At 41.0% G+C, this 18,652-nt stretch overlaps 3 protein-coding genes across 3 annotated transcripts; 1 reads left to right on the forward strand and 2 right to left on the reverse strand.

Annotated features, from left to right (window-relative positions):
- Positions 1-3,060: 3,060 nt before the first annotated feature.
- Positions 3,061-9,416, reverse strand: atad3 (ATPase family AAA domain containing 3). Its single transcript, XM_062416318.1, has 16 exons — positions 9,135-9,416; positions 8,449-8,525; positions 7,693-7,794; positions 7,481-7,540; positions 7,318-7,387; positions 7,051-7,216; positions 6,766-6,835; positions 6,124-6,279; positions 5,953-6,009; positions 5,405-5,530; positions 5,166-5,290; positions 4,986-5,037; positions 4,781-4,851; positions 4,500-4,667; positions 3,931-4,039; positions 3,061-3,840 (listed from the first exon to the last, which is right to left on the reverse strand). The coding sequence occupies exons 1-16, from the start codon at positions 9,325-9,327 to the stop codon at positions 3,355-3,357; spliced, it is 2,088 nt and encodes a 695-aa protein (XP_062272302.1). The 5' UTR covers positions 9,328-9,416; the 3' UTR covers positions 3,061-3,354.
- A 563-nt stretch (positions 9,417-9,979) lies between these two features.
- On the reverse strand, positions 9,980-12,747 carry mrpl20 (mitochondrial ribosomal protein L20). The gene is made up of 4 exons (XM_062415774.1): positions 12,554-12,747; positions 12,328-12,438; positions 11,365-11,442; positions 9,980-11,270 (listed from the first exon to the last, which is right to left on the reverse strand). Exons 1-4 carry the CDS (start codon positions 12,638-12,640, stop codon positions 11,097-11,099), a joined length of 450 nt encoding a protein of 149 aa, XP_062271758.1. The 5' UTR covers positions 12,641-12,747; the 3' UTR covers positions 9,980-11,096.
- A 180-nt stretch (positions 12,748-12,927) lies between these two features.
- Positions 12,928-17,378, forward strand: sdhb (succinate dehydrogenase complex, subunit B, iron sulfur (Ip)). Its single transcript, XM_062416617.1, has 8 exons — positions 12,928-13,035; positions 14,114-14,247; positions 14,921-15,006; positions 15,386-15,522; positions 15,669-15,785; positions 15,889-15,990; positions 16,089-16,211; positions 16,801-17,378. The coding sequence occupies exons 1-8, from the start codon at positions 12,964-12,966 to the stop codon at positions 16,879-16,881; spliced, it is 852 nt and encodes a 283-aa protein (XP_062272601.1). The 5' UTR covers positions 12,928-12,963; the 3' UTR covers positions 16,882-17,378.
- Positions 17,379-18,652: the final 1,274 nt, after the last annotated feature.

Genomic DNA, 18,652 nt, shown 5'->3' on the forward strand with positions numbered 1-18,652 from the left:
AAGACTTGTCTTTTTTCCGGAATAACAGTGCTTTGTTTACTTCAGCTGTTTTGTTTCAGACTTTCCTGGTGGACATGAACGGATTTCTTGACCGCTTTCACAACTTCGTCTTACCCTTAGTGAGAGGAGAGGACCACGTCTGCTCCTGCACCTGCGGAAGGTAAAGTAAATACATGAGGAGACTTAACTAAACGCTTTAAGCTCCAAAACCTTAATCCTACCCTGACCCCCTATCATTTTTGTCACAGCTCAGCTTTATTCTGTCATTCTCATTTTTCATGAATTTGTTTATCAAATTGTTCATAGTGACTTGATACCATTGTTTTCTGATTCTGTTTTAATTAGTACTTTTAAATATATGTTTATATTGGGGTCCTGAGGGACACCAGTCAAAAGTGCCCAATTCTGCCTTTATGCAGTTTTAATAGATGGAGCTATTTATTTACTTGAAGTTTGCCATGGGTCCTAATTTAAAGTATCAAGGGGTTAAGGGCATGGATTTATTATTAGAACTCTTAATACATGCATGGTGTAGGGACACTGTCTATTTGAAGGCTTTGTACTAAAGAAAAGTATAGATTATATGCAAATTAACTGTAATTTTCCTCATAATTTATTTTTAGATCGATTTTTAGAGAACATAGCTAATAATGTTTTTTGAAAGGAAATAAGTCAACATTTTGCTTTGATGGTTGCTTCTTACAGTAGTTTATTCTTAGGGTCCCTAGTGACCCCAGTCGGTTGTCCTTGTATGTTAAATATGTTGGTAGGATGAGGGTTAAACCTGTTGTTTAGTGAACAATAATCTCCAAACTACTGCTGTGTCTCCATTGATACTGACAAATGAACTCTGGATATTTAGCTGTCTCTTGGCTCTCAGCTCCAAACATGAGTTTCCAGTGAGGTTCTTCATGTTCAGATTGTGTTTTGCCGATACACAGCCATTAAGAATATGTCCTCACCTCTGAAGGCTATTTTAAACACACTGGGTTTTTGAAAATGTAGAGCTATTAGTTGATAAATTGATTAGTTGTCAACTCTTAAATAAATCTGCATCTCTTTTGATATTCAATTCTTCATTTTCAAGACTTTTTTTCTCTCGTATTAAATTCTTATTTCAGTTTCTCAAATGTGATTATTTTCTGGTTTCTTCCGTGAATTTATTCATTGCGGCTGTATAAAAATGCATTTTTTAATCAAAGGAAATTTGACGTTTTGAAGATCAACAACGCCACTTTTTTTTATAAAGTTCTCTAATCATTTTTTCTTGTAGTGCTTTGTGCTTTGATGAATCTATCCTCCTATAACCCCACTGACACTGTTGTCACTTGACTTTTCTGTGTGCAAACTTCCCACTGGCTCCCACTCTGTCTGCTGCAGGCGCCAGGTCTATCGTGTTGTTCCATATCATGGGGCTCAATCCTTGGTGGACTGCGGCATTAACTACTTTGTCAGTGACATGATGACAAAGCAAGAGATGGATGTGATAGCTGGGCTGCTCCTCGGCATCTGCATCAGCTTTTTCTTGCTTTGGCTGGATCGTGTTTGCCATTTGAGGGCCAGACACTGGCTGAACAGTAAGTCAGTGTAGCTGTACATTGGTCAAGATACAGTGGAAAGTATGTATTATACATTTAAGCTATAGTAATGCTGTTAAGAGATTTTCAGGCTGATGTCACAGCAAATTGAAACTTACTTTTATAAAAAATAAGGATCATATTTTTCTATTTTGAAAAAGAGTGAAGAAAAAATGGACAGAGAAGACTTAATCTAACCACATCAAAGTTAATTCAAATCAACTTAACCCCCAAAACAGAAAGAAAAGAAAGAGAAAAGAAAATAAGTATGGTGGTATTTTCCATGCCAGCATATAATAAATTTACCAAAAGTAGGGCAATTTCTGTGACAACTTGCAATTCAAGTACTGCAATATAAAAACACAAAAGAGCCGTTCACCAGCCCACTTTCCCTGTCTTTTTTTCCAGATGTGGGTTTGTTGTCACGGCTGCCCAAATTCAGTAACACAAAGGACTTGCTCAAGCATTTACATCCCAGACAAACTGAGGCCTCGAGGGGGAACATGGCGAACGTCAGGCAAGATGTGCCCCATAATTTTACTGGAAGCATTTGACACTGAAAAGATAAAAAATGTGAAGTAAATTCAACAACTACTGCGTGTGCTGTTTTCTGTCTAATAAGTAAATTCCTTTATGTACTTCTTGTGTTGAAATGCTACTTTAACTAAAATATGTTTGTTTACGGAAAATAATCACTAGTTCCAAAAGGTGCTTCACAATCTAAATAAAGTAAAACTACAGCAAATTACTTTCAAAAGATCAGAAAGATGGGGCCAGGCCATGCAAAGAGCCTTAAATTCAACATTAAACTATAAACATAATTTGGCCTATTGGGCTTTTTATGTTTTTTTTTTATTAGGCTACACAATGTTTTGTGCTTGAGGTTATATTTTTTCAGTTTTACCTCCACGTTGAACAGCTCCATCACCTTAAGAAACCTACACTTTTCCAATCAGGATAACTAGATTTGTGGGTTCTTTTTGTGACACGTTCATACATCCTAGTGCATGAAGGCATGCTATAATGTCATGACAAGGAGTTTTATCATGTGGTCTATTCTGAACCAAGGACAGCTTCATGCCCTTGAACTAGCTTTGTGTAAGAAGGTGGGGCCATTACTGTGAAATATTAAAATCCCAGGTGGATTCTTATAGGATGGGATCGCTGCCTCATCCAATCTTAACCCCTCGTCTCTGCTAGCACCTCCACTCTTATATATTGTGCTGCTCTATCATGTGTTTTCAAAGCCATATATAAAGCTTGACAATGTCATTGCAAGGTCTGATGTCTCTAAATATTACGTCAGCATTTTATGAGTTTCACAACAACAGATGTCACACCACTGACTGTTGATTTCTAAATGTAGCAAAAAGAAACATTAACTCCTCTGTGTCTTGATCATTGAAGTGTTAAATCTCAAAGCTATTGTCATATAGCAACTGTACCCCAAAACCGTTGTAAGAAACAGAGCTTGTACTGTTTATAAAAACACAGATCATTTTAATTATTTGAGACGTTCAACTGTGCACAACATTTATATACTGACATTACAGACACACTGTCAGGTACACTTTTACAATGTTTACATTATATATTAGAATGAAAGAGTCTCAGGCGTCTTTCGTGTTTTGTTAATTGATTTTCTTCCAACCAAGTGAACTCATTTTTTGTCATAAAGACAGTCCAGCAGACTTATAGACATAAACTGACAGACTAGTTAAAGAGGCAGGACACTAATGTTTCTAGTCCAGGCAGCCCCGGTGAACACATCTACACCTCAAACTGGAGTTCCATCCTTTGGAGGAGGTCCAGTCTTGTCTTCCTTTTCCACCTTGACCTCACTGTCAGAGGGGGCAGCAGGCTGGGATAAACTCTGCTCTGTTGTCGCAGCTTCTGCTTTGACAGCATCTTCACAGTCCCATCCAGCTGGGATGCTGCTTTTGCCCTCGGCTGATTGGTCGATGTCTGAGAGAGGTGGTGTCATCTCTTGAGGTATACTGTCACCTTCTTGCTTCGTATTAATCTCAAGGACTGGAGCGATCACCTCCTGAGCCTGAGGTGCCTCGCAGAGGGGCAGAGTGAAGCCCATTTTTCCTTCATTTCCTGTCGCTCCAACTGGTGGTGGTGTAAGGGTCTTGGCCTGAGCCTCCTCATCTCCGTGCAGCCAATCCATCTTCTGAACGTGCTGCTTGACAGCGTCATCGACCCGGGCATCAATCATAGCCTCCGTCAGGACGCCATCTTCAGAGGAATATGCTGCTGCCTGTGAACACATGAAGCGACACACAAGTTCGACACGTTCTTTTTAAGTTTAGCGTTATTTAAGTGAAATTTCTGACTGTAGGGAACGTACCTGCCAGGCCACACCCAGCTTAGAGATCTCTCTTCCGGACATGCCGCCTGTCCTCTTTGCTATATCAGAGCACTTTTTACCATAGTCAAACTGTGCCAGCTTCATCCTCCTGCACAAAACCACACAAGACAGAAACACAAGGATGACATTGTGTGGGAGGGGGGACAGCATGATGAGTTTCCCACTGTTTCTCTAGTCTGGATGTAATTTCTTTCTCACTTTGCTGTGTTTTTGCAGCTCAGTTCATTGCCTGCTAGTTTGTGTGAGGGTGTCATCCCCCCTGTCCCTCCCACCTATCAGCCTTCATCACACATCTGAGCTCTTAGTAATTAAAGCCTCACATGGCTGGCCAGGCTCCATGGGCCCAGCAGGCTGTCTCTAGGCCTGATCTTATCCTGTCACAGCCCTTTTAGTCAAGTATCACTTTATTAGATATAATAAGACTTAGAATCAATACATCTACATGCCAGTGTGCAGACATGGTAGACTTTAACTCAATTACTTTTTTTAGTATGCATCCCGAGTGTGCCCGTTTAACAGTTTTGTTGTAGAGTAGGGATTATACTCACTGCCTCCCTCCAGTGGCGGGCTCAAGCACGTATCTGTCAAAGTACAACCGCACCAGCCTCTCCCTTTCTTCAGGGCCCGGCAGAGCAAAATTCACTATTTCATCTATACGGTCATTTATGGCCCAGTCAAACTGCTCTGGTTGGTTACTGGCCAGCACCAGCATGAACCTGCAGGACAAAATAAACAAATCAAGCTGCTTAGAGATGTGCTCAGAAGTAGATATGCCATGAGATGAAGGTTTAGGTCACAGTTCAGGTACCACATAAAAATGAATTCTTACTTGTTGCTCTGTTCTCCAGTGCGATACAAGAAAGCATTCAAAGTGGCTCTCAGGTCTTCACTAATCTTCTCCTACAAAAAGCAAGAATGAAAATTGCATGTTATGTAAAGTCAAGGAAGATGTCAAAAAGGGTTAAAAAAAGAAAGAAAAAAAAGACATTAATGTTCAAGGTTTCAAGGAAATAAACATTGTCATGCAGACTTACAGTGGATCTCTTGCGAAGGAATGCATCAGCTTCATCCACAAAGAGCAGCAGTCTGTAACAATAAAAACACATGATAACTTCATCTGCTGATATCATATCTGGAGTACACCGTTTATAATTTATATGCAAATTAATCTCATTTAATACAATATTATCGAGGTGTATGTATGTTTAACATACCCTCGTCGATTTGTGTTAGCCCAGTCAAAAACTTTGTGCATGGCAGTCACGCCATCCCGGCCCATGGGTGCTACATCACCACCGGTCATGATTGCATAGTCCATCCCAGAATGCATTGCCAGCTTCTACTCAAGAAAAAGAGAAATGCCTCAGAGTTAGGCAAAGTATCACTTTCCATGTATAATACAGTTTAAAATTGGTCAGGCCTCAATTTAAATCATTTAGTCACTGAGGTGTACCTTAGCAAAAAGAGTTTTCCCAGTTCCTGGGGGCCCGTACATGAGGATGTTCCTGTAGAGTCCGTGGTTCTGCCTTGTGTTTCTTGTTGCTATGGCAATATCTCGCACTCGCTCCTCCAGTTTAGGCTAAGAGATTTTTTGAAAAGCATTATTTTCAGGTGGTTACAAAATTGGGCTGAGAGATATAGACAAAATAAGATATCAAAATATTTTTATCTCAATATTGAGATTGCGACAATATTATAGAAACGACTACTGGTGCTTTCACTTAATATTAACACAAAATATAAATAACCTGAATATAATGACTAAGTGGGTAAAGACAAATATAATAATACAGCTAGAACAGTCTGCTAAGTTCCCTTAAAACCAGAAAAGACAACATTTATGCCATATCACAATAACCAATATCTAAGATCATATCGTTCAGCCTCACATCATATCAATATAATATTGATATATTGCTCAGCCCTATTACAACATTTAAAATGCAAATGTATTACTTTCTTCCAATATGTGGTGTAAGAACTTTTCTATATGCTACTTACACTGAGCACAACTCCTTCAAGGGCATCCTGAGGTTTGCTCTTCAGACGTTTGAATGTCTGCGTAGTCGTGGAGGGAGACAGAAAGATTGTCCAATTTAGGAAATTATATATTTTAAAAAATCCATATTCTTACACAAATATGAACAAGGATTCAAATTCTATATTACATACCTTGACAGGATGCTTGATTCCCTCTGCCACAGTGAACCGTGACGTCTCTCGCACCAGTGACGGCTTCCCCAGCCTCGCCTCAATGTAACGTCCCGCCACTCCGGTTGCGTTGCGGGCTGTATACACTCCCACTGCTAAAAGAGTAAGTCCTGCCACCTGGTGACGTGATAGAAGAGTTGCACAATGTTCAAATATCGGTCACTCGATTCTAATCCATTTCAAGTTTGCTCACCCCGACAGTCCAAGCATTTAAACTGAAATTCTTGTCTTATCAATTGCATGATACTCGAGAATGCAAATATGGGTAATAAAAGGATTATAATACTGATGCTTCTATTCACAAGTAAGTAATTCAGTAAAAGAAAACAACTTCAACTGTTTCTGATTTAACTATATTTTTTCATAAAGGTGAAATTTGTGAATACCAGAATGTCTGGTATGTTTACCTCAAAAGTAAAAAGCAATGTTGACTGGATCCATCTAGTACAACAATGAAGTGGACTCATTTATTTGTTGGGAATTTTACTTTCAGAGAACTTGTTTGGTTGCAAGTCAATAAAACTAAAAAGTGGCAAAATCAGCTCCGATTATTGTAAATCAATCATTCAACGAACTGATTGTGAATGGAAACAATGGTCTCACCGTGGCTGTGACTTTATCCCAGTCTGACACAAAAGCCCTGAATCCTTCTCCAAACACAGCACCTGCAGTCCTAAAAGCAAACACACATTAAAAGTCAGCAAACCTTCTGTGTGTTATGACATAAAAAAACTTGCCATTTATGTATTATTAATTGGTTTACTTTATCATCATCAGTTTCAACTGGTTAGGTGATTCAGGACACCAAGAACGTCACTACACTACATCAAATCATCACAGCAGGGTCATGTTGTGGTGTGAAATCACAGAAAAGTGAGCATGTCTTACTTTATGGACTCCAGGACTGTCTGTCTGTGTTCTGCAGCCTTCAGACGGATTTGCTCACGGATTATATCAGCGTTCTCTCTCTCCACGCGGGCTCGAGCTTTAGTCTCTGCCTCAATACGCAGAAGCTCATTCTTGTGCCTCAGCTCCATCTCGTGCTCTATCGTAGCTATAAAAACCGCAACAAGACAAGTACATAAACCTCCACTCAGCATTTTCAAAACTTTCCACAAGATCCTGTCATTAGTGTTACTGTGGTGATGTCCGTACCTTTCCTCATGGCCTCCTGTTTATTTACGGACTCCTCCTGTTTGCGAAGGTTCTCCTCATTCAGTGCTTGCTAATGGAGAAAAAGAGAAAAAAACATTTTTGAATTTGGTACTTCATCTTATTTATGAGAATTTTATACTAAATATGGAAATGATAAACTCACCTGTTGCCTGAGTTGGTCCTCATATCGCTGTCTGGCCAGCTTGTCTTGATACTGAGCTCTCTGATGGGGAAAACACAACACAGTATAACTATACAACTCAAACTGGTTCACTGCTGCAACATACCTCTAATTGATCTTTGATTAATTTACTAAAAGAAAAGGAAATCTGCTTCTTTTGTTATCAGCAGACTGTCCTGTAGTTCTGCTCTCACCGCTTGATGCTGCTTTGTCTCTTCATTCAGAGTTTTTCTCCTCTCCTCACCCTGGACCCGCATCTGGTCGCCTTTGATCTGCTCCACTGCTGCTTCGTACTCCTGTTACAAAGGAAGCCAAAACTATTAAGACTCAAACAATACACCTGTGAACCTTTAAATCCATTTGTATCCCATCATTGGCTCAGTTGTGCCACTTAAGAGTTAAACACACGGGGCTTTGAAGTAGCAGTATTAGACAATGTGACAGATCTCCAGTTGAGACACTTTTTCTATACAAGACTTCTATTTATGGCAAACTATAAATCTGTGGGTCTGGATTTTGAACCTACTAATCCATATTAATATTTAGACATCAGTTAATCCAAGTGTCAAAACCTCCTCATCTGTGCCATGACAAATACTCTTTAACTTCAGAAATCAAAATGTGTGTAACCTTTATCAAAATGCAGAGCACAGATAAAGCTTTGACACACAGTTTGACTCAGTAAATGACATGCAATCTTTTAAACTCCACAATGTACACTCTTTTAAAACTGCTGTGTAGTTATTCACTCTCATTCTCCACTGACTGTATCATGATATAGCTACATTTTAGCACCACTGTAAATCACATTATTTTAAAAACATATTCTATACGTGATGTAAACTGAAACAAGAGAAATGAATTAAATTCTCTGGAAAAAACAAAACACTGATGTCCTGCTGAAAATCAGGAGTGAAGCTGCACTTTAAATATGTCAGAGTCTGTTATACCTTAATTTTAGTCTGGTGCTCCATCTGTGTGGTCTGCTCCTGCATGCGAGCCAAGTCCAGAGCTTCTTTAGCATGTCCTGGATTTAGGATAGACAACAGCACAGTCCTGAATGTTGTGACCACTTCACATAGTGGGATTATAAATCCTACTGGTGACTCAGTGATCCACAGTATGATGGATATGTCTCTCAACAGCAATGCCGCTCCATCTCTTCTTTCACCTTTATGATCTTTCCCTTATTAAAACTGAGATTGATTATACTCAATGGACACAAGTCAACATAGAAACACCTGGAGAACTCTGGCATGTAATTGACACAAGTGACATTTGGGTGTTGCAACCCAAACTGCAAGGCCATGCAAGGCCATGACCTTTGAACCCTGTCCACTGGTTTGAATGAAGGTGAGTGCAGCAAAGCCATTTCCATGAGAAAGAATGTCACACATTAATTTTTCATGAATCTAATCAGTATGAATGAAATGAATGGCTGCTGCCTGTGACTCTGGGCCTCATTATCGATGGTGTTGCATCACTGAAACGAGCAGCAGCATGAGCCGGAGAGGAGCAGATGTGAGCTGGATGCTGGTCCATCATGACTGAAGTGTGAAGTAATGCTGTAATAATCTGGATAGACATCCACCCCGCTGACCCACACAAGGCTAACGAGCCCCTCCTGAACACTTACGGGACTTGTCGAGGTCCTTGGCCGCCTGAGCAGCCCGCTCCAGCCCGGTGGGATCAAAGTTGCTCCATTTGTCCTTGGGTTTATCTCCGCCGCCGCCGGAGCCCCCGGCCGGCGGAGGAGGCGGCGGTGGCTGCACCGGGAGGCCGGGTGGCGCTTCGGGCTGCCCCCTGTTCAGGCCGAACAGCCACGACATTTTAGTGTGAATAAATAAAATAAGAGTTTAGCCGGCTGTGCAGACCGAGAGGTAGCAGCTGCTGCAACTGTCAATGGACTTCCTCCACACGCGTGTCACGCCGCAGTCATTTGCGCAGGTGCAGCGGAGAGCGCAGGTTTCTCTGAATAACAGCGACGATGATTGGCTGGTGACAAGCACGCCTTCTTACTATTGGCTGTCCCAGCAGTGGCATTCAGTAGAGGTCACGGATGGAGTACCGCCCCAAAACGGTACGGCAGCAGCAGAGGGTCAAAATATGTCCGCATCACAAGAAAGGACATGATTTTAGCCAGTTGCATCAGACTGGTTGTAGTTGTGTAAGGCAGGCCATTGACATTGCCCTGATGTGACCTGCTCTCACTAACAAGGAGCAGCTCTGAGTTTGATCTATGCAGGAATAATAGAAAAGGCTGGACAAGACATCAAATCTGGTCATGTTTCTCAAATAAAATCATCTAGTCCTTGTTTTCTGTAATATTTTGATACTGTGCTGTTTCTGTAGACATAGTAACCAATACGAAAGCTAAAAAGACTAATCTAGTGTAAAATACCTCATAAATACATGCTTTACATCACTATCAGCTTTGGCAAATGTCATTAACTGAAAAGAATAAAGACAGGATGACAAGAGTATATATCAAAATGTTTAATGAACTAAACATTAAGAGGACAATCATACCACAAGAAATGGTAAAATATATATTTACACAAAACACAAAAGTCATCAGATGATAAAGTTTGAGGTCACCTCTCACAAAAACTCACAATCCTTCAGCATCCAATCATAACTTAACAAAGGTTGCATATGATTTACAGGGGAGGATGGTGGTAATTGATTATCATGTGTCTGTCATGACACTGGATGTCATCAGGAGGGCTGCTGAGGACCATCTGTTGATAGGAAATCTCTGGCACACATGATAGAGATGTTGGATTGAAATCAGTGAATCGAGCAGGTCTGTCTGGGGATACACAATTGCTACGCTGTTTAATGTTAGCTGCTCTCTTGGATTATGATGATGTAGTGCACAAAGTCAGAAATACTCCTGAATCAATCACCGGTCCCCTGGAAAGATGTTTCAACAATATTACAGAGGTGCCTACTGCCAGCATTGTCAGCAAGAGCCTGAATAGTAGAAAAATTCCTAGTTTCACATTCTCTTTTTATAAATGTGTTGCTTTCTGACAGCAGGGTAACTATATTAGAGAAACTGTCTGTTCGTCAAGGCCAGGGATCAAGGCACTGCAACAAAAATCTACTGATGGAGTGTCCTTGAGCAAGACTTTATACTCATCTACTTCAGGGACATAGTTTGGGTAACTTTGTTTCAGATCTCTCTAAGAACAAGGGACAGGGGAAATGTATTTTTCACACCAAAGACTAGGAGCAGACCATACAGGACTTCATTATATATCCATGTTAATCATTTCTGCATACTGCAGGCAAGAGACAAAGGTGAGGCAGTGTGTCACAAAATAGGTCTACTCTGTGGTCAGCCAGTACTTCTTCTCCCTAAGTTGACACCTTTTTACAAAGCGATCCACTGGTCTCAGTAACGCAACAGAGTATCACAAAAATAAAAAACCTGACTCTCATTCCATTAAACTTTCTTTAAAAAAAACAAAACTCAGAACTGTAAAGCAAGATGGTCAGTATGTATCTGGTTTGTTTGTTTCATGAACATCTCCACAATCCAAGAGCTCTGCTCGTTAAACCACATAGCTACTGGAAATCTGTCTCACGTCCGTTACTGTAGCAACACAACACGGGAGAAGACACCGGGAGGCTCTTTGCCGTCACCCAACGCCGCACAGAAGCCTTCCTGTTGCCGAGCCCTCGCCAGCTTTGCGAGGGAGAGGAATGATCGAGGTTCTGTGACGGCCAGGTCACTGACGACACGTCGGTTGAGCTGGACGCTGGTCTGTGTGGAGGAAGAGAAGAAATGTAGGGTGAACCAACATCATAAAGAGGGCAGATGGAAATGGTGTAATGCTGAAACATTCAACTCAACTAACCTTTGTGAGGTTGTGCATGAGGGCGGGATACTTCATGCCGTGCTCTCGTGACGCTGCAGCAATGCGTGTGATCCAGAGCTGTAAAATTTTAAAAAGAGTCATCATGTTTATTTATGTTGACTTTTTACATTATTCAACAACCACATACTGTTAAAATCCTTTTCATTAAAAAAGAATTTGACACTAGAAGACTGTTTTCATTCATGTTAAATCTGAGTATATGGTGTGTACCAACGAGCATAATTTGTGACGTCACTAGTTTGGAGCCAATCATGCTCCAATTATGCAACCGTTTCCTATTTCACTGTGAAGTCCACTCTCAGTGTTTGTGTGATGGAGGCTTCAAGATTCCACATCATACTTGTGTCAGCTTCCAAAACACAATAGTCCTGATGTCACAAATACTGCTCGTAGGCCCACCCTTAAAAATCTGATTTTCAATGAGCTCTGAAAAACTTTCCACTTTCAGCAGATATATTTCAAAACAGCCTTCTGGTGTCAAACTCTGCACAATGAAGCTCAAACATCAAACTGAAGAAAAACACATTTTTGAATGGAGGGGATCTTTAAGAAAGAAATGCACGCTTTTTAAAACGTCTTTTGACCTTCAGATGTGTCCCCACTCCCCAAGAGATTGGAAACCACCTTGCAAGACAGTTGTCCAGTTAAATGTTTCCCATGTACCTGCTGCTACACATTGATACTGTTTGATATTTTAAAAATCCACAGTTCATTGTTGGGTATGAAAACAGGTGTGGTTTCAGTCTGTGTAGTCCTAGAGTGCACAGTCACACCTGATCATCTACAATATTCACTGCTGGATGAGATAAAATATCCTTAAAGCACATTGTTCCTGCACTGTCACAACTACTGTCAATTAGACAGCAGTTAGAGGCTACTTGTGCACCGGTCATGTGTTAGTATTTGTGGCCGGTTCACCGGGACTGGATATGAGTGTCTTACCGTCCTCATGTTGCGTTTCTTGAGCCTCCGAGCATTGGTGGCGTAGACGAAAGCCCTCCTGACCGCCCGCACAGCCAGCTTGTAGCAGCGGTTCTTCCTGCCTCTGAAGTGCTATTAAAGAAACAGGAAGGACGTTAACTTTGATTATATTAAATTAGGATGACGATGAGGCGTCTTTCTAACCCGGGTTAGCAACCTCTCCTCCAGGATTTAGTCTTGACCTTACCCGTGCATGCTTTAGAAGTTCTTGGACTTTCCAATATCTGTCGGGTCCACGATTTCTGATCCAACAAGACAGCGTCAGGAACACCATTTCTATCCCCCTGTCAGCTTCACCACAGAGACCCCTTTTAAATTGAAAGAAAACACCGGATTAAATGACCTTAACTCCGCTCCACATGAGACTCGGTTGTAGCTGTTATGAGACTTCGCACACACGCCGCCGTGTGACTGACAGAGGGTTCGTTTGATTTATAATCCGGGGAATGTGGTGTACGCGTTCCCCCGGCTCCGCTCAACTTTTCTTGCGTAACGGGAGATGCTCTTAAGTAAAACTAGCGCTCCAATCAGCGTCATGACGTAGTCACAGCGGACGCCACCGGTAGCGCACACAGTGGAGGTCAGAGAAGTACCAAAATGTCGGTTGCTGCTTTCTCGTCCTTGAGCCGTTGTAGTGTTTTGGCTTTCCGGTCGCCCGCTGGACTGGTGGTATGTTGTCTTTTATTATAAAGGAAGTACAATAGTTTGTATCAGCAGTTGTTGCTGCTTACAGTTTCTCACAGCGGGTCTGTTCCTTTGCTCTAACTAACGTTACGTCAATCAGCGCAGGGCTCCGTCTATATCCTGAAGTACAGGTTACATAGTACAGCTATTAGATAACTATCCAGCCTCCTGTCTACTGTCATACTCCTAATTAACTATGTCCTTTGTTCATTTGTTCATTACTTGTGTATCATTTGGTGTGTGTTTAGCCTTAAAAGCAAACGTTATACTTTAAAATCTGTGTAAACACCAAAGTGGCAGGAGATGAGTTAATGACACTTGTAAACACTGTAAAGCTAATTATAGCAAAACGAAGTAATATTAGACTTTAATTTGAGAAATTCAGTCAAAACAAGCAACCAAACATAACTAAGCTATAACTTCACCCTGTGCAACAGTAGATTCATATTGAGCAAATCATGTCATTGCAATGTTTTCTGTAATGTTCTGCAATGTTATGCTGTATTTGTTGTCAAAAGAAGGAATAATAGTAAAGTTTCTCTAAAGAGCTGGTGAAAATGGAAGCAAACAGCACATATGCCTCTGTTGTCTATTGGTGTATCTGTGCTCTTTTACATTCAGATAGATAGATAGATATCACAGCAATGAATGTGCACACTAGACTGCAGTCACCCAGTCCTGAAATACAATTAAATTATCGAGAATAAAAGCACGATGAAACTAAAAGCCTTTTTCTGTTGTCTTCCATTAAGAGGAAAAGAGGGTATGGTAGCATATATCGTAAATTTCCCCTCAGGGGATCAATCGACTCTCATTTTATTTTTGTTCCATCAAACAAATTAACAAACACACAATCAAGCAAAACAGATGATGACAGACTTATGATTCTGTTGTCTGGGATTGTCAGTATGATTAAGGAGCAAACAAGTAAATAAAGATTTGTACAGTTATTATTTTAATGTGAGGGCATCATCTAACTATAAATCAACTGTACAAGCATCATTTTCTTCCACTATCAAAGTAGCTATGTCATTTTTTTAATTTCCTCTGTCCCTGCTCTCAGGCGGTCCGGTATGCCCAGACAGCGGCAGCTCCAGCATCACAGCCCAGGGTAAAGAAGTTTCAGGTGTACAGATGGGATCCAGACACTCCAGGAGACAAACCCCGCATGCAGACCTATGACATCGACCTCAACACGTAGGTGCTTTTACCTTCGCAGTGAGGAGGTTGAAGAAGTTCAGCCTGTGTTGTTGTCATTAGCTACTTAAATACTTCAACAAGGAATCCTGAGATCCAGAAATAAAGGGTGAGGTGGAGGTGAATCTGCAAAATTCTCAGAGGCTGAATGTAAATCTACGGACACCTTAGAGCCTGTCAGACTAGTCCTTTGTCAGGTTAAGCATTAACTGTCAAATCAAAAGTCTGCTTATCTGTTCGACTGAACACTGCCGACTTTGGACTTTTAATAAAGCTGCAGTTAGTTCATATCATTAATAATAGCAGCGATGTGGTTCTGACCATGCTGACCTGCACTGATGGAGACTTGTTGCTGAGAGCATTGAAAGCATTACCCTGTAAACAGAGGACATTATTAATGAACTGAGAACAGCCATCAGCTGGATTTAACACAGATGGCTCTGACAGTTTGGCACATTGTTCCTTCGTCATCCTTCATCCAGTCCTTTAATCAGCTTGGGAACATTGTCTACTCACCCCTGTGAACATGACACTGCTTCCAAAATAGTCAAAGCACAATCATGCATGTCAGCCATAACACCGGTCAGGATTTCCTTTGTCCAAGTTAAACACACCAAAGATCTCCCTTTATAACTTTCCTGTCTTGACATGTCTGTAATCCTCCTCTGTACAGTTGCGGGCCAATGGTTCTTGATGCCCTGATCAAGATCAAAAATGAGATGGACTCCACTCTGACTTTCCGCCGCTCCTGCAGAGAAGGTCAGTGATATGAAGGGTGGAGTGACACACCAGCAAATTATTGACCTCTATTTGGCCAATAATACATCTATGTAATTATTCCATGTTAAAATTATGAAAAAAATAATTATATCTGAAATGGATTTCTACAATGTAAGAACATGTGAGTTATTAAAGAATAATAAACCACAAAAAGTCTCAAATTAACATTAAAGCTGTGCACATAATAATACTGTACAGTCTCCCTCTTTACTTTTTTCTCCTAGTGAATCTGCATTACTTTTCTGGTGGTACACTACAATAATAAACTACTTGTAATAGAAAAATGATGGGAAAGCTGTTTTTATGTTCAGACTTTTCTGCCTCAGAAATAATATTTAAAGCTGTTTTTTTTTTGCAGGTATTTGTGGATCCTGTGCAATGAACATCAATGGGGGAAACACACTGGCCTGTCTCAACAAGATTGACACCAACATTAGCAAACCAACCAAGATTTACCCCCTCCCACACATGTATGTGGTCAAAGATCTGGTGCCTGTGAGTAAATGTATAAATAATTATGACTCCACCACACCCTGAACATTAGGAAGTTTTTTTCATGATCAAATTTGAAGTATTTTATGTTAATTTTACATTTTCCAAGTTTCATGCAGGCCTAATCTCTGATTGCATTGCGTTTGCAGGACATGAGTAACTTCTACGCTCAGTACAAGTCGATTGAACCATACCTGAAGAAGAAGGATGACTCAAAGGAAGGGAAGGAGCAGTACCTGCAGTCTGTGGAGGACAGACAGAAACTGGTACATCACTGCTTTGAGTTTGGTTTCGTGCTTATAGATGCATTTTCCAGGTGCTCAAAGTCTCATGACACTAAATATCCTGTCTTCCTCTCCTCGGGTGTAGGACGGGCTGTACGAGTGTATCCTGTGCGCCTGCTGCAGTACGAGTTGCCCCAGCTACTGGTGGAACGGAGACAAATACCTGGGGCCTGCTGTACTCATGCAGGTATGTGTGTGTGTGTGTATGAGCACATAAACATCATGGACATTGATAAAAAAGCAGTATGCAAATTAATAGTAATTATGCGTACTGTCATTTCTCAGGCATATCGTTGGATGATTGACTCTCGAGATGAGTTCACAGAGGAGCGTCTGTCCAAGCTGCAGGATCCTTTCTCTCTGTACCGGTGCCACACTATCATGAACTGCACCAAAACCTGCCCCAAGGTAACCTGTCAGCTCATATCTTCAGCCCCACACACACACACACACACACACACACACACATGTACCACAGCTCTAGCGTATCATGATACCGTCTTCACAAGCCCATATGTAGGTTGAAAGAGTTATTGGTTGATATAATAATTCCTCCTGTAATAACTGGTGATTTTGATAATCATTTGAGCACATTTTTGAGACAAAGACTCTCCCTCTGAATAGTCTTAACCGTGACACAGGTTTAAGGAAAGGACAGATCAAGTAAATCATCAGACATACAGTTAACACAGATCCACAGTTTTTAACTAGATAATAAATCAGAATCAAATCAAAGCAGTAAGATCAGCTGCAGCGTCCAACGACCTACAAATTTACAATAAAGAGATCGGTCGGTCCATGAAAGACTTCGATGAAGTCTGGATCAGGCGAGGATTTGGGAGCGAGGAATGATCCAATAAAGTAATTGGGAGTCCTGTTTATCTTGTGCCCTTCAGACACAGACGTCATGATGATGTTTGCGTCATGCTGTCTATTCATCAAATACCTCAAATTGACTCTTACCGCTCTCTCCTAATCTGTTTCGTTTTCCTCGCAGGGCCTGAACCCGGGAAAAGCGATAGCCGAGATCAAGAAGATGATGGCCACATACAAGGAGAAGAAGGCAGCTGCTGTTTAAACCCTCAGTAGCCATGTACAACCTTTCCCTTTATGATTTTAAATTATATATTGATTTTTAAAATTCTTATCGAGGTCTGATGGCCCAGTACACCTGTCCGCTCCACCACCACCGCACCCTGCAGGACTGAAGTCAACTGTAATGAAAATGTGTGCAGGTGTGTGTGTGTGTGTGTGTGTGGTTTGAAAATTTGGTGTTACACAAACGCACATGTACAGTATGAATGCAGGAGAGAAAGTGTGTGTCTGAGTCTTACGTGTACCATAACAGAGGCATTGAACTCCAGCTCAACTTGTTGTATGGTTGTGCACTTGAGAGACATGACACTACATATTATAGTAAAATTAAGGTGTTTTTCTTTCATGTTGAAACATTTTTTTTTTAGCTTGTTGCTTTTCAGGTTAGCAGCAAGTTCACAGACACACAGTGTATAAGTTCCCTCAGATCTTCCAACATACCAACTGCAGTTTTGATGGAAAATAAATAGTTAAAATGCCTGTAGCTGTTTTGTTGATTCTTCTTTTGCTTGTCACAATGTCACTCCGATTATCCACCTTCTCCTTTAAACACACATGCACAGCAGTTTTGCAGAGTGTCCCCTAAGTGTCGCTGTGGTGCTGAGCCTGAGCTGCCAATGAGCTCTGTAGCCTCATCACTGTTCCAGTAGATTTGAATGAAGACAAACACAGATAAGTTTGTCAATATTTCTTAGACACATTTTTCATCATATTTTCAGGTTTTTTTGCTTGTCTTTAATGTTTATGGTGTTCACGTGAAAAAGCATTAAAATGTCCTGCACCTGTCGTTGTACCTGTGTGTTAACTGAAACTTCAAGAACTGCTCATCAGAGGATCATATGGACACAATAAAGGCAAAAAAAGTATTATGTTGAAACCTAATACAAAAGCTCTGAAAATGAAATGTATTAATTATTGAGATTAAAAAATTGTTAATTCGTTTTTTTAAAGGCTGAATTTAAGTAGCAGCATTTGTCTCCTCTTACATACAACAACATGTAGTTACTGGTAAACAGGATAAAGGCCATCACTCACAACACTACTGATTTAAAGTGATCCTTCCCTCTAAGGAGACAAGTGGACCCAAACAGTGTCAGCAAAATGCCACCAGATCTCCTCTAGGGGTCAACATTAAAGCGATGGTTCGGCGTAATTTCGACCTAGCGTCATAGGCACCATGCAGTCTATCTAACCACCCGCTCCGCTTTTTTTTTTCCATTTTGTGGCAAACTGGTGGAGTAAGAGCCATCAGCCGAATGGCTTAGTACAGGCGCTAATGGACCCACCAGAGTATCTCGTAAATTACTCCACTAATAATGCCTGGGTTGTTATCAAACTTCTACAGCAGTTCAAATAGGGTCTTTACTCATAAATCGATGCATTGGAAAGTTTGTTAGTACACCAGGAGTTTATTAAAATAAACACTTACCTGATGGCTTTTACTCTGCTGCTACTGCTAAAGTTGTAAACATTGTCGAAATATCGCGCAATCACTGAAATCCCGTGTGGTCGCGCAAGATCCCCACACAAATCTCTAGATGTACTGTGAGGGGGTCTCACGCGACCACACAGGATTTCAGATGTGGCTAAGCGGCTGATGGCTCTTACTCCACCAGTTTGCGACAAAATGGGGGGAAAAAACGGACCGGGTGGTTAGATAGACGTCATGGTGCATATGAGGCTAGGTCAAAATTACGCCGAACCATCGCTTTAAGACGTGTACCAGTTTTTCCCCTAATTTGTAACCCTTCTGT

Source organism: Scomber scombrus, chromosome 3 (genome assembly GCF_963691925.1).
Source record: "Scomber scombrus chromosome 3, fScoSco1.1, whole genome shotgun sequence".
Classification (NCBI taxonomy): Eukaryota; Metazoa; Chordata; class Actinopteri; order Scombriformes; family Scombridae; genus Scomber; species Scomber scombrus.